The sequence below is a fragment of the Plecotus auritus genome (genome assembly GCF_963455305.1).
Source record: "Plecotus auritus genome assembly, chromosome: 12".
Lineage (NCBI taxonomy): Eukaryota > Metazoa > Chordata > Mammalia > Chiroptera > Vespertilionidae > Plecotus > Plecotus auritus.
In genome coordinates, this window is record NC_137778.1 from 23,566,333 (window position 1) to 23,588,194 (window position 21,862).

At 41.8% G+C, this 21,862-nt stretch overlaps 1 protein-coding gene across 1 annotated transcript in view; it reads right to left on the reverse strand.

Moving 5' to 3' along the window:
• Window positions 1-21,862, reverse strand: part of BRINP2 (BMP/retinoic acid inducible neural specific 2) — a 93,540-nt gene that overhangs the window by 13,446 nt on the left and 58,232 nt on the right. The window contains exons 3-4 of the mRNA XM_080648810.1: window positions 7,595-7,785; window positions 6,302-6,510 (exon numbers count right to left, since the gene is read on the reverse strand). Of these exons, the coding sequence (XP_080504936.1) occupies window positions 6,302-6,510; window positions 7,595-7,785 (400 nt within the window). The remainder of the gene's footprint in view (window positions 1-6,301; window positions 6,511-7,594; window positions 7,786-21,862) is intronic.

Genomic DNA, 21,862 nt, shown 5'->3' on the forward strand with positions numbered 1-21,862 from the left:
GTAAAATGGGCTTCTAATTGTGAGCAGTGGGGCTGCCGAAAAGATCTGCCAACTAAATCAAAGGCTGCTGCCCTGAGCAATTTGAACAAGGCCCTCCTAGGATGCTTTGTGAGAACCACTTCCTTTTGCCATCTTGAGATCCACCTGAACTTTGTGTGGATTCTGGAGCATCTCAAGCCACTCCCCACCAAGTCCTTCCTCAGTCTTCGATTAAATAGAGGGTGAGTTGCAACTGAGGAACAGGCCCCCTCCCCTTCTTCATGCCTCTGATCCCGTCCTGACACTTATGGGCAGGATGGATATGTAGTCAGCCCTTTATAGTTTATAAAGTGTTTTCATGTGAACTATATCATTTGGTGTCATTCCAGCTAAGAATCAGGGTTAACATTTACAATATTTGTGGCAGGAAGGACAGGGTATGCCAAAGTAGGGTTCTGGAAGCCTCCTGAGGTGCATTAGCCCTTTGGTTACTATCGGAGGGGGGCAGGGGGGAGGCATCTGGTGGGTGAGATGGTTAGGGTAGCACACAGGGGGTTGTGGTGAAGATTGTTTATTAGCCAGGATGGAAGTGCTTTAATATTTTAGTAACTATGTAGCCATAGCAACTGAATATAAGCCTGGGTATAGGTAAGTCAAATCATTGGTAACTCCATGTTAGGGAGCTCAGTGATTCTTCAAGGTCATAGAGATAGGAAGCTTCTAGGCTGAAACCTAATCCCAAATCTTCTCACTTGAGTAAGTTTGTTTCTCACTAAACCATGCAGCCCACTGTCACCTATCGAGCATTTGATTGCATGCCTCACTACGCCAGATACTGTGAAGGGACCCAGGACTGTGTGCACTCCGCAGTCCCACCACTGTAAGCCATTTTGTCGTGATGGGTGTGGGAGACAGAGATGCGCATGTAAACAGCTGTAGTATAACGTACCAAGCCCAGTAGTAGAGGTGTGTGCTGATCAGGGCCCAACTTGCTCTCAGAGGAACATGTTGGATAATCAAAAGGGACCACCATCCTTGGAAGCCTGTTTTTGGAACATCTCCATTCACACATAAAATGTAAGATGATTATTCAGCTTCCACTGGGCTGACTGGCCTGGAGTTTTTCTGTTGAGGAGCACAATGGATTCTCCCATGGAATGTAATTCAGAGAACCATGAAAAAACAGAGATCATACAGTGTTTTCTTTCCCCATCTTCCTCCTCCAAGTCCTCATCTTTACATAACTTAGTGATGTTTAGAGACCTGTGTGACCTGTCCAAGGTCACTGCTAAACTAAGAAGCAAAGGGAGGTGTTGGCATCCCTTCCCCTGGCTCTGCTCACCTTAAAGAGTTGACCTGCCCATTTTTGTCCTGACATAAAAGTGTTCCACCAGACACCATTACTCATCACCTAAAATGTGGCCAGCTCTGTACTCTTACTGGGAACCAAAGATGAGTAAGACCCAGGCCCTCCCACAAGGACCTTATAATCTCAGAGATTATGATGTTAGCTCGCAATTGTAGTTCAACTGATAAGCCTCATAGAAGAGGCATGTGCTTGAAACACTGAAGAGGGGCATTTATCTACCTTTTGAGTCAGGAAAGGCTTCATAAAAGAGTTACCTTCTTGAGCTGATCAAAGAAGGGTGAGAAAGAGCCCCTCAGGTGAACAGACAAGCTTTGTAAGCAAACCAAACAGCAGATGCCAGGGGAGGAGACATAGAACATGGTATATTTGAATAAAGACTGGTAATTAGATAAGGATTGGTTTCACAGTATAAACGGTAAGTGAAGGGCTGGGGGGGAAACAGGGGTCCAGAAGAATGTAAAAGGATGGTTTGGAGATGAAACTAAAAAGACAGTGGGGATAGCACTTCAATGGCCTTATAGTTTTGTTAAGAAGAAGAGGAATTATCCCTTTTCAACCTCCAGTTGTGCTATTGCTTATGCTTTTTATAGATTTTCTTATTTGATCTTCACAGAAATCCTTCAAGGTAGAAATTATTCTAATTATTCAACAATTTTAGGATGAGCAGACTGAGGTTCAGAGAAGTTTTGTAACTTGTTCAAAGCCTGGCAGACTCTTGGGCTCCAGCCCATGTTTTTTCCATTGACTTACAATGCAACCCTGGCTGGGGTACAGTGGTTTGGGCTCTGTTCCAAACCACTGTACAGTCAGCAGCCATTGAAGGAATTTAAGCAAGGGGATGATATTATTTGATGATTTTCATTCCTGTAAGCAGCATAGAGGGTGAATCAGGAAGAACAGCTAAGAATAAAGTCAGGAAGACTAGTTAAAAGGATAATGCAAGAAGATCAGGTAAGAGTTGATGAGATCCTGAATTAATAGAAGGGCAATGGACATGAACAGGAGGCAAAAGGCAAATGAATATGTGTAAGGGGGCAATTATGGATGATGAATGAAGGAATATATGTCAGGCAAAGAGGGAATGATGCTATGAAGGGGTTTTAAAAGTGAAAAGTTGGTCAAGTCAAAGGATAAGAAGGAACATTAATGGGATCTTTGAGTTGTTGATCCTGGTCTACTTTTAATTTCTGGATAAGACCAATTCCTCTCCAACTTGGACATAGCCTAGGACTAAAGAGGGAGAGAGGCTTCTATAGAGTTCTGTATTCCTAGTAAAACCCACTCCATGCTACTGATAGTTTTCTTTCATCATTTTAAGCTGCCTGAGACATTAGCCTCCCAAATGTACCTGACATCCCTGCCAACTTCAGTCATCCTCCTCTCTCAGACTCAGTCCAGACACTGTCCATTCCTAATCTAACCCCTTCCATCGTGCCCTTTGAATTTCATCATCAGTCCTCAGCAAGATCCCCTATAGCCTCAATCTTTTCTCAAGAGTCCTCTCACCTTTTGCACTAGCCACAGTCTAGCAGATCCCAAATACACAACTTCCCCAGCAGTCTTCTCTAGTAGTGGCTGTCTGTTTTCCCATACCTCACTCTCCTGGATGTGGAAGTCAGATGAGTCTGCCATTGTGATATCCTAAACCTGCTTCTCTTTCCTCTCTAAATGACCTCTGGCTGCTTGGAAGCTAGGACCATCAGGACTCTGTCACCCACTACTCCCCCTTGTTGCAGTCTATTTTTCCTGTTACTCACTTTCACTCATTGAGGATTTTCAACATTAAGCTTGCTTACCACCATCATTCTTACCATCATCACATCTGTATCCTTCCTGTTGACTTCAGCACCCATGTCGATGACCTTTTTAATCCCTTGGCCTCTCAGTTCCCTGGCCTCCTCACCTCACCTCCTCATCTTGTCTTCCAACCCCATCTTAGCTACCCACATCCATGGCCATACCCCAGAACCTGAATTGTTGGTACCTTCACTCCCTCTATAACTTCAGTATTAAGCATCACATATTTGTGCTTCCTCTAGTCTCTTTCCTCTAACAAGTCATCAAATCTACCTAATGTCAAAATAATTTAAACATAAATATAGAAGAACCCTACTTAGAGTTCCAAGTTTTTGACATGACCACTTTTTTACTTTCTGTCACTTCTTAATGCTCTCAAATCCCTTGGTTCCTCACTATACTCACTCCTTTTTATACTCAGCTCCCTTGCATATTTTTTTTTCATTTTGCACATGCACGTGTGCACGCGCGCGTGCACACACACACACACACACACACACACACCTTGGTTAAATCCAACTCTTCATCTATTCTATGCCTGGCTAAATATGAAGTGCTGAATGTAGCTGATAAAACTCAAAACTCTGCTGACAGGTTTCATGTTATAATTATTACCATAAGTCTCAAATGGGCATCCAGTGCTGCCCAACAACCCACTACATTTATCTCATCAACTGACATACCTAACTCCTACTCTCTGAAAAAACCATTTCATGCATTTTTTTCTCAACAATTCCTTTTCCTTTTAGCCAAGAACTTTGTTTCTTGTTTCATGGAGGAAATGAAATCAATCAGGCCAGAACTGCTGCATCCCTCCCTACCAACCCCCTTTCTGCCATCCCACTGCATTTGTCCTTGAGTACTCTGTATTGCCCACAAAGGATGGAGTGAGTGTTCATGCTACTATGTGAGACCTACCCGTCCATCCATGCATGGAATATCAACTTCTCTCATCTACTCAATCGCTTTTGCAATCATCTCCTATCTCTTTTTGCATCATCACTTTCTCCCTCTCTACTGACTCATTTCAATCAACATACCAACATTCCAGAATATCTCTCATCTGAAAAACAAAAACACAACCTCCCTTGATCCCATATCACTCTCCGGCTAACGTCCATTTTTCTGTTTGCCTTTATAGCAATTCTCAATCTCACTGCTCAACAGCATTTAGCACAGTTGCCTGCTGCTTCTGTGACACGCTTTCTTCATATGGCTTTATGATCTGACTGGTTCTTTCTGCTTTGTCTCACCCTCCTTTGTCAGATCCTCTGCCTCTTTCCCATTTCTGAATATTGATGTGCTTCAGAGCTCAGCCCCAGGGCCACTTTACCAGTTACATTCACTCCTGGAGTGATCGCATCTCATTCTTTCCCCTAGGTTTAAATACCAACCATACATGTGTATATATTTGTATGCCACATTTATATATACAATCATGACCTTTCTCCTGAAATCCTGGTGTTCATATCCAACTGCCTGGTAGATATCTCTACTTGGATGTCTAATAGAAATGTCAAGTTCAATATGTTAAAAACCAAACTCTTGATTCACTCCTTTCAGATCTGCACCTCCCCCAGGGTGATCCTTTTTTAGCAAATGGAATCGCTATTCATCCAGTTGCTCAGGCCAGAAATCTTGCTGTTAATCTGTATTCCTTTCTTCTAATTCATGAGTAGTCCTGTAGGCTCTATCTTCAAAATACATTCTAAATCTTCCAACTTCTCACTGCTTATTTATAGCCAGCTATGTCCAAGCAAGCTACCATGATTCCTCACCTCGACCACTGCAACAGTCACTAATCAGTAATGCTCATGATCTTGTGCCTACAACCACTTGTTCCATCTCCCACTTCACCCCTCTTTGACTCCACCTCATATGGTGTTCCACCAAGAACACTCCCACTTTAGGGCAATTGCATTTGCTCTTCCCTCCATCTAGAATGCTCTCTCTCAAGATGCCCATGTGGCTTACTCCATCAACTCATTCAAATGTCTGCTTAAATAACATTCCCTAAAGCACCAGGTCTCCATTATCCTCTTTTCCCTGGTTTCATTTCTTCATATCAATAATCCCACTTGACATGGCATATTTATTTGTCTCTACTACTAGAATTTATGCTTCATGAGATCATGGACTTAATATGTTTTGTTCACTTTTGGATTTTCAGTATCCAGAAGAGTGACTGACACATAGTAGGTGTTCAAAATATTTATTGAATAATACATTTAAAAACGGGACTTCCTTATGAATTTTGGGTAGAATAAAGGCAGGATATAAGATGAGACTGACCCTTATTTGCCACCCTAATTTTTTATTTTGAATTTTAAAAATCCAGTATTCTCAAGTATTCTCACTATTCTTCTCTAAAAGAATATGAACTTTCCTAGAACTCTGCTAGATGTAAGTAGAGATAGTGGGATGGATGTTATAGTTACTAAAGTTACAGTAATATTGACCTTTTCCAAACATGTATGGTCATATTGCTCCTCTGCTTCAAACTCTCTGGTTGTCTTCCATTGTACTTTGAAGTTCTCTATTATGGCCATGTAATCTGGCTCCAGCCTACTTCTGAACCTCATCTTGTACCAGCACCTTTCTTGTTCACCTCACTCTAGTCACAGCAGTCTTCTCTGTGTTCCACCAAAGCACCAAGCTGGTTCCTGCCTCAAGGCCTCAGCACTTACTGTTCCCTCTGCCTGAACACTCTTCCCTCAGATCTATATACAATTGGCTTCTTTTCATTCAGATCTCAGCCTCCACATATAGACCAAAGGTGTCCTCCCATGACCAATCTGGTGAATATTATCTGCTCCCTTCTCTCACCCCAGAAAATCTGTACCTTATGACTCTGTCTTTTAATTTTATCATTATCTGAAATTACTTTGCTGATATTTAATTGTTTATCATCTCTATCTCCTACTATAATGTAACCTTGGGGGAGCAGGGACCTGTCTCCCTTTCTCTATAGTCCCACGGCTGCAGTCAGCCTCAGAGCAGATCTACATGAGTGTTTGCTGCAGAATGAAGACCTGGAGCATGTTTAGGCCTGACTGTGCTTCTGTGAGAAAACTTCCTTCCCCCTCAGTCGGTCAGGCCTGGTAGACATGAAGTTGGTTAAGACTCTAGCCTCCCCAGTGCCTCTCAGACCGTTACCTTGATGGCCCCTGTGGCTATCTGGATATGGTGCAGCCGCCGCAGGGTGCTCTCTCTGTCGATGAAGTAGGATGCTGCCAGCTGATGCAGGGTCTCCAGGGACACAGCTGAGCTGTTCCCACTGCCACCAACTGTAGGGGCACTTCCTGCTGCTTCTGTCTTTCGGCTCAGTTTCCGCTTGTCCACAAAAATGGTCAGGGACTCTTCTCCTATAGCAAACAATGTGGGTTCATTCATGAGGCCTTCTGTTCCCTCCTCCCCTACCAATAAGAACGTGAAATGTTTGGCCAGACGGAGCTAAGAAGGAGCCCACTACTCCTGCAGATGGCCTCTTCCCCATCCCTTACCATATTTAGAAAAATCTCAACACACTGCGTCATAGGACAACAGACATCACACCTGAGAGGCCCTCTTTCCTTTCCTTAGTTCCGTATGTCTCCCCAAAGCTCCCCCTTGTCATCCAGCTTATCCATTTAACATCCTCTTTTGATCTCTATCTCAGGCATCTACCTGAGGATATAAAATTCGTCCTCTTAAGTTGTTTATGAGAAGTTGCCATGGATATTTATAATCCCTCCAAAAGGGCAGAAGCCTTGAAGTTTAAGGGGCCCTTTCCCCTCAAACACTCAACACCTACCACATGCGGCAGCTGGCCTGACCCCTGAGAGAGCTCTTTTTTGTCCATCAGACAGTGAGCTAAATGTTATAATAAATCCCGTTTTCTTCTGCCAGGACAGAGAGAACTCTGCCTCTTCAGAGCTTCTGATTCTGCCCAGGGTCCTAGCCAGGGTTGCACCATCCCACCCCCACTCTAGCCTCCATCCAGCTCAGAATTATTAGAATTGGTGTGTCTGGTTACTCATCTATATAAAGAGGAAGCAGGGGGCAGGGACTCAACAGACATTTCCCTCTTTGCCCATGGGCCTGGCAACTGTAGCCACAGCAAATATAGGGATGTGGAGAAGCTTCAGAGTTAATTGGCTCTGTCAAAAGGAAACTGAGAGCACCCCCTACTGGCAAGGGCTTGGTGGGAGTCTGTGTGTCCCCCAACCTCTTTATCCCATCCCCCTCCTCAGGAAGATGCTGAGAAGCAAACAGCAATGTTCTGGAGTGAGTTTGGATATTAAGAAGCTATACTGTTCTCAAAGGCACCAGAAAGGAGACGATTCTCAGTCAATAATAGGCCAGGAAAAACAAAAGATGCAGGAAGACTATTGAAGCTATACTCAGTGGGCCTTAAAGCTATTTTAAACAACCTGGCAACAATTCATGCAGGATCATGGTGTTGCTTACCTCCAAGGGTGGCGGAAAGTAGGAAATGGGTGCCGTACTTTTTGATCAGGTTTTCGGTAACCTGTTGCAGGTTGGGTCTCCTTCCCAGGAGGCGGATGTTCCGGATAAACTCTGGGGCAAGAGGCAATGGCAAACTGAAGAAGTCTCTCCTTTCCAGAGCCAAGTTGTTCACTTTCCAACGGGCAAACTCCCTGGAGGAAAGGTCGAGGGATAAGGAAAAGCTCATTGTATTCTGGAAAAGAGGCACGCAGTCCACAGTAGGTCATGTTCTTCCTCCCCTGGAACCTGCTCATCTGCTCTCAGCCCGCATCTCCAGATGGATGCACCCACTGCCTGAAAGAGGCCCTTTGGCCTCCCCCGGCCTCTCATTCCCCGGGCTGTGAGAAAGGCTTTCTCAGCTGACCTCAATCATAACTTACTTTCCTAACCTTGCTTATGGGAGAGTAGCTGACCACCTCTTTCATATGAAGGCTGTCATGGTAGTAGTGTAGTAGGGGAAACAAGCAATGCAAACAGTGGTTTTCAGAGATAGGATCTAGTCACACTTGGCCCCATGTGGGTGGATAACATCACCTGTAATGGCCTCAGTTACCTCTTTGTAAAATCAGATGTTGGTGTAGAACAACAGTTCTCAAACGTTTTGGTCTCAGGACCCCTTCACACTCTTCAAATTGATTGAATCCTCCATATTTATGTGGCTTACATCTATTAATAATTGCCATTTTAGAAATAAAAACTGAGAAAAATAATTACTTATTTTACATTACATATTACATAAATAACACATTTTTATGACAATAACTGTATGTTCTGAAACAAACCTAATTCAGCAAGAAGAGAGGCATCACTGCATTTTGCAGATCTCTTCACTATCTAGCTAAGCAGGTGAGTACTGCATAGTCAGATTTGCTTCTGCACTCAGTGATAGTTGTGCATGTTCTTCTATGGTGCCATACTAAACTCAACAAACATAGTTTCTTAACGGTTAGTTCCAGTGTGCAATCTGAACCCATATCAATGAACTCCTCCTCTGTTACATTAAAATCCAATGTTCCACATTGTTCTTTGAGTAGATCTTTCTACTCTTCTTATTTTGTAACATCATGCATTAGTCATCTGGAAAATATGGGAACACTGAGTTATTCAGCTCTTCCACGTTTTGACACTTTTCATTATATAATATCAAAACATTATATTCATTAATATTACCACCAATCTCATCAGAAAAGTCTTCAAATATTGGAAAGCTGTCAAGCTCATGGTGACAAATAGGAGTTCTCCAAAATTCTATTTTTTTGTTTGAAAACTTAAATTTTATCATTGGTAATAAATACTGTCAGTTGTTTTTCTTAAAGAGGCAGGCTTCCTGCATTTTTTTTTTTTTTTGAGAAAATGTCTGCCAAACACTGAAGTCTGAATAACCATGGTTTGTCTGTTGGTTGTCAAGAAAAAATTAGTTCCATGAAAAAAGTGGCAAGTTCAGCTCACAACTGAATCACAAAAGTACTTTTTCCTGAGACAACCATCAACCGTCATTCTTCAGTATCCTCAGGCATGCTTTATGTGCACCTCCTATTTTACCATATAGAAGATTAAAAAGACGTATACTCGTGGGTCATAATCCAATGAAATTATTAAGTTTTACTGCTTCAAGGACATTCTTACATAAAACTAGCACACATGTGCATGTGTGTATGTATAGATGCAAGTATGTAATGATTAAGAATACATGACTACTGGTGTCATTTGATAGAACTGCCTTTATTCAAACTAGATGCCAGAGGTTTTATTTATGTTTGTTTTTGGAAATATTTGGTGTAAATATCAACATGGACATCCTGAAAGGAACTCAGGGGACCCACATTATGAAAAGCCCTATTCTAGAATATGGCGAAGTTCCTTTCCAGTACCATCTAGAATTTTAATCTTTATGCTTTGCCCCACACTCAATTGTTTGTATTTGAAAGGGGACCAAGATTCCCAAGGGGGATCTTTGTCCTGGGATGAAATGTAAAGGATCATATCCATTAGTAAGGAAGGAGTTTTCCATTACCTCTGAAATTACACGAGTAAGGACCAACTCCACTGCCTTAGGGAACAACAAAATGTAGCATCTTCTCAATCTTATCATCCATCCCAACTCTTCTCCTCATGACAGTGCTAAGCCTTGGTCTAACCTTCCCCCATACCCATGAAGTACAAATGATAGGGGTGCAAAAGAATAAAATAATTCAAAATAAATTTTTAAAAACATGCCCCATTTGAGGCTATAGAATCCCCACATTTAAATCTAGAGACAAAGACAGAGAGGATGGACCCAGGCCAAACATTACCAGGGAAACAAAAGAAAAGGGATGACTAATAATTCACAGTTCCAACAAAGTCTTCTAAAATTCCTGCTGTGGGGCTCTATTTAAGCAGGGAAGTCCATAATAATATATTATTATTTATGTCTTTTGTGCATAAAATGCTAAACTTTAATAAAAGTACAGGGTACATGTCAAAAGTGTTTTTTATCCCAAATCCCACTACCATGTGAAGAACAGTTGCTTGATCTCATTTCTAAATGACTGGATGGCTAATAAAAAGCCATAGAGTAGTTTAATGTTTTAATGAAACAAAAACAAGACCCAATTACAAACTGCCTACAGGAAACTCACTTCAGCTTTAACGACATATATACTGAAAGTGAAAGAATGGAAAAAGATAGTCCATGCAAATGGACACACACACACACACACACACACACACACAAACACACACACAAGTGGGGAAGCTATACTTACACCAGTCAAAATAGATTAAAAGCCAACGATTGTAACAAGGGACAAAGAAGGTCATTTTATAATGATAAATATATCAATTCATTGAGGAGATATAATTTTTATAAATATGCATGCACTCAACATAGGAGCAACTAAATATATATAGCAAATATTAACAGATCTAAAGGGAGAAATAGGCAGCAATATAACAAAAGAAGGGGACAGCAATACCCCATCTTCAATAATAGACAGATCATCAAGACAGAAAAGTAACAAAGAAACATTGGACTAGATGGACTTAACAGAGACCTACAGGGCATTCCACCCAACAGCAGCAAAATACACATTCTTCTCAAGTGCACATGGAACATTTGCCAGGATAGATCATACATTAGGCCATAAAACAAATCTTAGTAAATTTAAGAAGATTGAAATCTCATCATGCATCTTTATGACCACATGCTATGAAATTAGAAATCAATTACAGTAAGAAAACTGGAAAATTTACAAATACATGAAGATTAAACAATATGCTCCTAAACAAACAAGGGATCAAAGGGGAAATTATGTGTGTGTGTATTTCATTTGTAATGAGACAAATGAAAACACAAATATAAAAACTATGGGATGCAGCAAAACCAGACCTAAGAGTAAAATTTCTAGCAATATATGCATATATTATGAAAAAATGAAGATCTTAAAAAAGCAACCTTACTTCAAAGAACTACTAGTAGAAAAGAACAGACTAAGCCCAAAGTTAGTAGAAGGAAGGAAACAACAAAGATCAGAGTAGAAATGAAAGACATGGAGACTAAAAAGTCAACAAAATAGATCAATAACTAAAAGCTGGGGTTTGTTTGTTGTTTTTTTGGAAAAAAAATGAACAAGTCTGCTCAGCCTTGAGGAGACCAGCACCGGGAGTTAGTTCTGCTACCCCAGATTTTGCACAGCTGCCTCAGGGGCTGAGGGCATCAACCTATGGACACACCTATAACCCATCTGCAGCACCTTCAGCGCCAGCCTGCATAGGGATTGGGAAGGTCTATTACCGTCACCTTATGTTAGGAGAAAAGCATGAAACAGAGAGGGAAGTGGTTTGTCTCTAAAGCAATATAACTAGTTGGTACTAGAATCAGAGCAAAAAGCTAGTGTCTGGACCCTCCCCCAGTGCTATTGACAACAACTGTGATGATTTTGACAACAGACAATGAGACCCAGAGAGTTAAGAAAGCAATCTACACATCACCCAGTAAGTGGCAGAGCTAAGATTAAGTCCCAGGTCAATACCAGACTGTTGTTTCTATAACACTATTTTACCTTGTATAAATTAGGTTAAGTGTATTTTATCGCATTCTAATTCTTTTTAAATGTTTAGTATCTTCTAACAAAAATATTTCATTGCCTGGAACATTTCATTCTTTTTATTATCTACACAAAACATGAGTTTACTGTGTTTCTACAACACAGTGTAACATATACACCGAAGCAAAACCTTTTTGGATTAAGGTGGCTTCAATGCACGTATTTGCAGGAGGAGAAATTAATCCCTAGAAAAAAATCAAGACCATACACAGGGTACCACGGGAGAAATCAGAGAAAAGACCTAATTCCAACTCCTATAAATGCTCAGGAAATTATAACACAGAATAACAAGGACTTAGAAAAATGGATGATACTGTCTTAGGAAGCTTTTTATGAGCAAATAAAAAATAAGGGTTAACATTTAATGAATTCTTAGAATGTGCCAGGCATTCCAAGCATCTTATAAGTACCAACCAATATAATATTTAAAACAACACTATAAGGGAGAAAATATAATTACCTTCATTTTATGGATGAGGAAATTGAGGCACAAGTAAGTTAATTTCCCAGTAAGTAATACCTAGTAGGTGGAAGAGTGAGAATTTAAACACAGGCTGTCTAGCTCCATGATCAGATCTTTACCACCCTTCCATAGCACCTCTCCTGTGAAGCTCCAAGGGGCAGTGGTTTTGTGAGTGGAAGAGTGTATGTGTGTGGGGGGGGGGGGGGCGTGAATTTCATTTAAAAAAGAATATATGCACTAGGATGAATTGGTCATAAGGCCTAGCAACTGCAGGAAGATTCAGGCTCTGAGGGTGTCCAGTGGTTTTCTCTTCGACTTCGCTAAGTTTCTTCCTGCCCTTTGGAGTCCTTCCTGGAATTAAAATAATGTGGGGAATGTCTGTGAGTGGATTTTGAGTCAGAAAGTGGTAAAAAATATGATTACAGAACTTATTAATCTGGTTCTTTGCCGCATCTTGAAACCTCAGAGGCAATACTGGAAAGCAGTCGGAGCTGTTCGAAGAATAAATGTTCGTTTCTGATTTTTCATTTAGTAATTCTTTCCAGTAATAAAAGAATCCAGGTTTCCTTTTTCCCTCAGGAAAAGGATATTTTCTACATATTAATTAATTAGCACATGCTACTTCAATGAAGCCTTCATCTTTGTTTCAATCAAGACACCAAATAAATCTCCATTTCACTTTAGCCATTTCTCCTAAAACCTTCTCCCACCGAGTTTGGTTTGCAGTAAACAATCTGAGAAAGCAAACATTTCAAACACAGGAAAGCCCTCTTGGAAAGTGCCTTTAGAACAGCGGACGCCAGTCCATCAGGGGCTCACAGGTTAAGCCAAAGGTGCCCAGAGCTCTCTGATGTGGACTTGACCTGTCAAAAGTGTTCACAATGCCCTCCAAAAGGGGCTTCAGTAACCTGCTATAATTACCAGAAGTTGGGTCCTTTCCCATTGTATTTTAGATTAGCCCAGAGTGAACAACACATATTTCTGACAAAGCCCTAGAAAAGGCTTATTAACATACCCATAAAATGTTTAATAACAACCAAAACAAAGTTTAGGAAAGGTGTAATCCAGTTTCGCGGGTAAACCTCAGTGTGTTAAATAAAGCAGCTGTACATACTGACACTCAGAAGATTTGAGCTCTAACTCAAAATCTCGATCTCTGGCTATATTCTGAAGTGATTGTAGTTATCTTGGTCCCAAACTGCTTAACACTAATGGTCCAGATTGTCAAAAAGCCATGCTTCTGGCTGTATATGAGGTTAGGGATTTTCCCAGAATCCAGCAGGAGGAGAGCTGAACAGGCATGCCAAGCCTCAGGCAGCAGGAGCTCCTGCGGGCTTGGGGCCTGGGCCTGGGCCTGGGCCTGGGCCTGGGCCTGGGCCAGCTCTGGGTTTGCAGCAAAAGTGCCTCCATGACAATACTAAGTGGATCAAGGTGTTCCTAATTTGAAAGATGTAAGTGAAAAGGGATGCCTCCCAGCCACAGCTCCTGACCGTAATGGCAGCAACCATATGCAGCACTATGTTCCTTCATGTTACCCAAGGTCAACAAGAATGCTGCCAGCGAGAGTCCCCCACAGGGTCCCAGCTCCTGGCGATTAAAGACTCAGAAAGAGCACAGCCAGGGTCTTCCGTCCCAGGTGCTGTCTCCAGCAGCTGCCTGTCGAGGCACCACTTTTCGGGCTTGGAAACTGAGAACATTGATCTGGCCCCCAGTGAAGAGTCATTACCTATGAAGCCTCCCTCCCTGGGAAGCCTTAAGGGAGAGAGTATTTAAACAACAACGACAACAAAAACCCATAATTTCGGAACAAAAACAAAGCTATACCTCAAGTGAGGCTGACATGTCGTAGTAATGAATCCTGCAGCCTATAGTGTGGGCAGTGGTGCTGAGATCCTAACAGCCTAATTATTCTGTTACCAGTTTCTAATCGACGTCTCTTTCCCTCTGTGTGAGAGCCCAGTCAGGCCCATTTCCAAGGCCACCGACATGGGAATTTGGAAAAGGCCATTTCCTGTATCCTGAGTGTGCAGCTGCCCCTCTGCCCGGCTGTGTCCCGCTCTTCAGGCCGGACACCCATATCGATGTGCCCCAAGTGCCAAGAGCCCATTTGTTCCTCCTGAGTTAGACTCCAGGCTGGTTCACTGTGGAGGGAATCAATGTTGCTTCCAGCAGAGCCAACCCATCACCACATGCCAACTCGGGCAGCATTTCTCAGAATAGGATCTGATCCAAAGAGTTGGCAGAGGTCTTAAGGCAGCCGTGGAGCCTGGGATGCCCAGCTCCAAGCACCACTTTGAAAACAGTGGTAGAAAGAATGTGCTGTTGTGGTAGCAACTAATCCCCTTCCCTGACCTATTTGGGATAACCTCTGTTTTGGGGGGCATGTTCCTCCAAACTTCAGTATTCAAAGGGATTGCAGTGCTGAAAGGGACTGAGCTATGGATTCTCCAAATGGTTATTTTGGTATGACCCATCTTGTAAGAGAAAATATGATTGGTTTTCCTTGAAAAATTAAGGAAGACACATGATGAGTTATTGAATAAAATACTTAAGAACTTTGAAGCAAAAAGGATGGATTGGCCTTAAGCCAAGGCCTTAGTTTTCTTGTCATTTTTCCTGTAACTTGACTTTGTCTATGTTAACTGTCAACCAGTGTCCATGGGAAATTTTCTCTCATTCCAGCCAGCTCCGGATAAATGCAAATGTCTTTGTTCTGAAAAACCCCCTTTCTTTTGGAGAGTTGCCTTTTCCCAAATAGCTTGAGACTTGCCAGTTTGATACGGTAGTCTCAATAAACCCTGCTGATCATTGGGCCACTGAGATCCAGAAACAAAGCAGCTTTTCTTTCCTCATTTTCTGTTAACATATCTCATATCTTGGTCTGTGGCTTCCAGTACAGAACCCAACCCATCAAGCTAAGGCAGTGGTTCTCAACCTTTCTAATGCCGCGACCCTTTAATACAGTTCCTCATGTTGTGGTGACCCCAACCATAAAACTATTTTCGTTGCTACTTCATAACTGTAATTTTGCTACTGTTATGAATCGTAATGTAAATATCTGTGTTTTCCGATGGTCTTAGGCGACCCTGATAGCGGTTCTCAACCTGTGGGTCACAACCCACAGGTTGAGAACCGCTGCTGTAGAGCCTAAGACCATCGGAAAACACAGATATTTACATTACGATTCATTAACAGTAGCAAAATTACAGTTATGAAGTAGCAACGAAAATAGTTTTATGGTTGGGGTCACCACAACATGAGGAACTGTATTAAAGGGTCGCGGCATTAGAAAGGTTGAGAACCATTGAGCTAAGGTGTTACCCTTTTTCTTTTTCATAGGGCTCACACCCTTCATCTTGAAAAACTCACATAAACAAGAATAGCCAGAGCCAACACATACATAAAGGATGCCAGTTACTTGCCTTGGCGACTCAGCTATGATGGTTTCATATTCTCTAACTGGACATGTTAGAAGCTGAGGGATCTGTGGTGTTTTGGCTCCTGTATAGAAGGCAGTATTTCTAGACACATTACATCATCAGGAGATTCCTATCTCAACATCACATTATTGTAATGTACTTGGCTATTAGAGCCTTTACTGCTATAATGAATAGGACACCATTAATCTGAGCTATAAAGAGAAATTATAATAAACACCATAACCTCTACTAGTAATATTGGTATAGAGCTTTCTTTCAGATTTTTTTAAAATTTGTACACAATTTTCACACATGCTCAACTATTTTATCTATACAAGGACCTTAGAAAGGAGGAATAGAAAATATCATTACTCAACTATTAACCTTTACAGGTTAATAAATGAAGTGACAGAGAAATTGAGAAAATGACCCAATCTCAGTTGATCAGCAGTAGAGTGTGATGAGATCCCAGACCATGCTGTGAATGCTTTCCTGCCTTTGTCTGTGACCTGTGTGCAAGTTCAGAGACCACTGTACACCTTCATCATACTTCTCAGGAAATACTTTTGTCCTGTTTTCCACTGTGGCTGGGAGAAATCCACAGGCAGGAAGGCTTCCATCCAGGAACCATGGGTTAAATAATATCTGGGCCCTGAAACTCTGGGGGCACGGGAGCAGAATGGAGGCCAGCCCACCCATGATGACCACAGCCCCTGTCTCTCCTCCTGTCTGGAAGAATTCAAGAAGCCTGGCATGGAGGTAATTTAACAGCCTGCTGTATTCTCGCACAATGGCCTGTAAACAATGATTGGCCAATTTCATTCTAATCTTCCCAATTTTGCTCTAATTAAAATCAAGCTGCAGCTTTCAAACAGTTTAATTAAGGCTGATTGGGAGAGATTGGGAGGGGAGACTCAAGCTTAAAGGAGAGGAAGAGACCAATGTTTAGGGAATCTCACACTGCCATGTTGGGGCTCCAGGGCTTGGAGAGGGCACTGAGAGTTGTGTAGAATCAACATGAAATGCAAACAGACAGGTTGGAAGGAGGACCAGTGGATCTGAGAAAGTAGAAGGAAATGAAAAGGAAGCTAAGATCTGTGCTTTTCCAAGTACAGAAACCCCAGCTCTGCTCTAACCTCTCAACCCACTCCCCTCAGCTCCTCCATTCATCTGTGGAAAATGGCTCTGGTCACCACTCTACTTCCCGTGTCCTTGTCTTTGCTCAGCAAGCGGACAGCCTGTGCTATGCTTGTACCCAGCAAATGTCCATGGGCCACCCATTATCTACTTAAATCTAAGAGAATTCCCCCAGACTGACAGTTCTTTCCATTCTACAAGTTTATTCCTTTTGCAATGAGATAGCCCTTCTGGTATTTGGGTGCATTTACTTTTTATATTGGCCACTTTCTTTGGACTAAATATTTTTAGTCCCTTTGCTACAGTTTCCAGATTCTCTAGGCCCTTTATGTTCAACCTTATCTGCTTGCAATCTAGCTAGTGAATATATTTCTTTTTTAAAATGGCAATCCAACTTAAACACAATCCAGTGGGTATGCTCTGAGCCACTGAGAGTACACTAGGATACAACATCTGAATATGTACATCATTACCATCATCATAACTATCATCACAGTGCCTCTTTCCTGAGCCCCTGTGTTGCTAGGCTTGGGACTGGATGCTTTACATATTTTTTTAATCATCACCACAGTCTTCCAAATACAGTGTATTATATTGACTCCTCATTCTCATCTGCATTAGAATGTCCCTAGACATGTGACTTTGCAGTATCACTCACTCATATAGAGGGAGCTCATTTACCTCCACCATTGATATTAGACTTGGCTCTGTGACTTTGATTTGGACAACGGAATATGGACAGAAGTGACAGTGTGCTAGTTCTGGGCCAAGATCTCAAAAGTCATTGCATGATTCCACTCTCTCTTGCATCTCTGCACTCCCCATTAGAGTTGCTTTCCCCAGGTAGCTGCAGGTGCTGTTCTTTCAGCCTGTGCCCCAGGAAAAACATCATTGGAGTAAAGCCCTCATGACCCCCTTGCAGGCCTGTATCCAGAAGCATAGCTAACCAAGCCAACCTACAGATGCATGAGAATAAGTGATTCTTGTTTTCAGCTACTGAGTTTTGGGGTTATTTTCATATGCGTAGTCATAGTAGTAGTTAACTGATACACCCCACATGCTTTAGTCCTATATAGCTAAGCTGGCTGAGACTCAGATAATTTAAGTATCTTAGTCAAGGACACTTAGTTAAGCAACAGATGGAGAAAGTCGATGATCTTTCTACTATACATATTTCCTTTATTAATGCACTTGAGTATTGTATTCTTTACATTTATTTATGCATTCATTGGTTGATTCTTATAAGTGCCCTGACCAGGATTGAACCTGCAACCTTGGTATATTGGGATGATGCTCTAATCAACTGAGCCACCTGGCCAGAGTCATTGTATTCATATTTTAAAAGACAAAAGTATTCATGACTAACAGTAATGTAATGATCAACCAAACCTCACATTTTTTTCAGCTCCATATTTCTTTTTTTTCCACAGCTAAGTCAGATTTCCTATATATTTGTAAAGTTGACATTTGAACTTAAATTTAGGGCTTTGCATTTTACCCTCTTCTTGCATTCTGCCCCTTGTGGCAGAGACTGGAAAGTTGTTCTCTAAACTATTTCTACTTCCCTCCTAATTCACAGACATCCCTCCTTCCCACCCCTCCCAGCTTCCTCTGTATTAAGTATAGCAATGTGACTGAACACAGGCCTAGCCCCTAAGATCTGCCATGAAGTCCTTCATGCTCTCTCTCTTTCCTTGTCCACCAGGACCCAGAGGAGGATCTGAGGTCCCAGAGTGATTAGGTAGAACAAACCTTGGTCCTGAATGATTTCATGAAGCAATCTACTTTTAACCCTTCCATAAAGAGAATGTGACATGAACAATAAAACAAAACAACTTTTATTAAGTCACTGCGATTTGGGGACTGTTTGTACCTGCTTTAGCCTACTTCGACTAATACTACCTTCATTATGTCATTCTCATATTCCAGCCTGGCAAAATGATCTCCACTCTTTATTTTATTGCCTGTCTAGATTAGGGTCCCTTTCAGTTACCTGACTTTCATTATCTACGAGGTCAAACACCCATGCCCCACTTCTCAGCTCAGTAACATCCCCATTGGGGCCTCTCTTTTTGTTTTATCTGGGTGGGAAATGGTGTTGGCCTCAAGGCCTCCACTTTGATGCTGTGGGATCATGGCGTATGAGTCATCTCTGCAGGGAAAGCACTTGTCACTGTTCAGGATTTATTTTGAACTATCAGTAACTATAAAATCAATGGATAGATTAACTCAGACTATAGTTAGAGTAGTGTTGATTTTAAGTGATAAATCTGATTAATTTATGGAAATTGCAATAGGAAGAATTTAATAGAGTAACACTGACACACCTTCCTTTCCTCTATCCACTAATCTTCCTTCATTTTTTCTTCCTCTTCTCAAGATTTCCTATGCTATTGTTTTCCACATGTACTCTCAGGAGACCCATCACAAAAAGAATGAACACTATCTTGAAGTAAACCAAATTTGTTTTTTAGTTATCACCAAAGAGTTCTATAAAGAAAGGCCTATTTTTAGACGCATTGTACTGATGAGAAAACTGAGGCACAGATACAAAATAACTTGTACAAGTTCACACAATTAGAGAGGATCCAAGATGGCGGCGTAGGTAAACACCTAAACTGCTGCCTCGCACAACAATTTCAAAACTACAACTAAAAGACAAAACGTCTATCACTCAGAACCATGGGAAAGCTGGCTGAGTGGAAGTTCTATAACTAGAAGGAAAGAAAAAACAGCATTGAGAGGTGCACAAGCGCTGAAAACCTGAGGTACGGAGGAGCGCTGCTTTTTTCAACCCGAAGGGAGACAAGCTCCCAATTACTCCCAATTCCAGTCTTTGGGGAGACGTGGGGGACCCAAACTCCTACGGGGAGAAGCTGGACTGTCTGCCATCGGGTCGGAAAGTGAGTGAGGCTTGCTTGCAGGGCTGCACGCAGGAATAATTGTTTACTGCACTGGTGTGCGGGACACAGAGACTGCGGTAGGAGACGCAGAGCTGGCTTACTGGCAGCCATCGCTGTTTGCCACGCCCTAGCCTAGTGACACCCTGAGACCCCGCCCCGCACAACCTACAAACCCACCCAAGCTCCAAGCAGCGGCTTTAGCATATAAATGGCCTGCCCTATCGCAGCTTAACCTAGCAAACTTGCAGCCCAGGTCAGACAGCTCCAAAACCTCCAAAACCCAAGCAAAAAAGAGAAAACTGTAGTTCTCGCTGGGTGGCCTCAGACAGTAGCTGACCTGCACCCCATTGGAGATCCAGAAGCCAGTGTACCTAGTGGTCAGTGTGAGACACCAGATTTCAACTCCTCACATCCATAAGTGACACATTCAAGAGGCAGACTCAGTGAGCACCAGAGCCCCACAGAAACAAGTCCTGCACCATAAGTGTGTCTCCAACGCAGCAGTTCTTCCATTATAGACACACGGGTCCTCACAGCTGATTGGCCTGGAGGTCAATTCCTCCCAGTGTACCAACAGCAATCAAGGCTTAACTACACCAAGACTTTGCACTCAGCCCACAAAGGGGTGTACCAAGAGCGTCCACCTCAGGTGATTGGGAAGACTTAGCTACTGGCCCCTATAGGTCACCTACCACACAAAGCCACTCCTTCAACACAGGGAAGCAACAAAATGCCGAGACAAAGAAACATGTCACGAATGAAAGAAGTGGAGGAAATCAAACTACTGGACGACATAGAGTTCAGAACCACATTTATAAGGTTACTCAAGAATCTTCTAAAAACCGCCGAGAAACTTGATGAGACCTTCAAGGACCTTAATGAGAATGCCAAAAAAATGGAAAAGGACCAGTCAGAAATTAAGCATACACTGTCTAAAATAAAGAATATACAGAAACTCAACTGTAGATCAACGTACCCCAAGAATCAAACCAAAGATCTGAAATATGAGAAAACAAAAAAAACACCCAACCAGAGAAACAAAAAGAAAAAAGAATCCAAAAAGATAGTGTAAGGAGCCTCTGGGACAACTTTAAGCGTACCAACATCCGAATTTTTGGGGTGCCAGAAGAAGACAGAGAGCAAAATATTGAAAACCTATTAGAAGAAATAATGACAGAAAACTTTCCCTACCTAGTGAAAGAAATAGACTTACAAGTTCAGGAAGCGCAGAGAACCCCAAACAAGAGGAATCCAAAGAGGACCACACCAAGACACGTCATAATTAAAATGCCAAGGGCAAAAGACAAAGAGAGAATCTTGAAAGCAGCAAGAGAAAAACCGTTAGTTACCTACAAGGGAGCACCCATACGACTGTCAGCTGATTTCTTGGCAGAAACTATGCAGGCCAGAAGGGAGTGGCAAGAAATATTCAAAGTGATGAACAGCAAGAACCTACAACCAAGATTACTCTACCCAGCAAAGCTATCATTCAGAGTTGAAGGTCAGATAAAGAGCTTCACAGACAAGAAAAAGCTAAAGGAGTTCATCACCACCAAACCAGGATTACATGAAATGCTGAAGGGTATTCTTTAAGAAGAGGAAGAAGAATGAAAAAGGTAAAGATAAAAATTATGAACAACAAAATGACATCAAATACATACCTACCAACAAGTGAATCTAAAAATCAAGTGAATAAAAAATCTGAAGAACAGAATGGACTGGTGAATATAATAGAATCAGGGACATAGAAAGGGAGTGGACTGACAATTCTCAGGGGGAAGGGGGTGTGAGGGGTGCGGGAAGAGATTCGACAAAAATCTTACACCTATGGATGAAGACAGTGGCGGGGGGGTAAGGGCATGGGGTGGGGTGGGGAATCAGGTGGAGGGGAGCTATGGGGGGAAAAAAAGAACACCTGTAATAATCTGAACAATAAAGATTTATTTAAAAAAACATATAAACTATGTTATAAAATATAATCGTGATATTTGGAGTCATTTAAAAAAATAAATCTCATTTTTTAAAAGTTAAAAAAAAACAAAAAAACAAGTTCACACAATTAGAAGTAGCATGACTGTAGTTTAAACCCACATAGTACGAGTGCAGAGCCTGGAGTCTCAACAACTTGCTTACTGCTTCATGTAATTCAGTCACAGGACATCCTATTCTTACTGAATAATTTCATTCAGCACATCTTTATATGTGGCAGACATGGTACT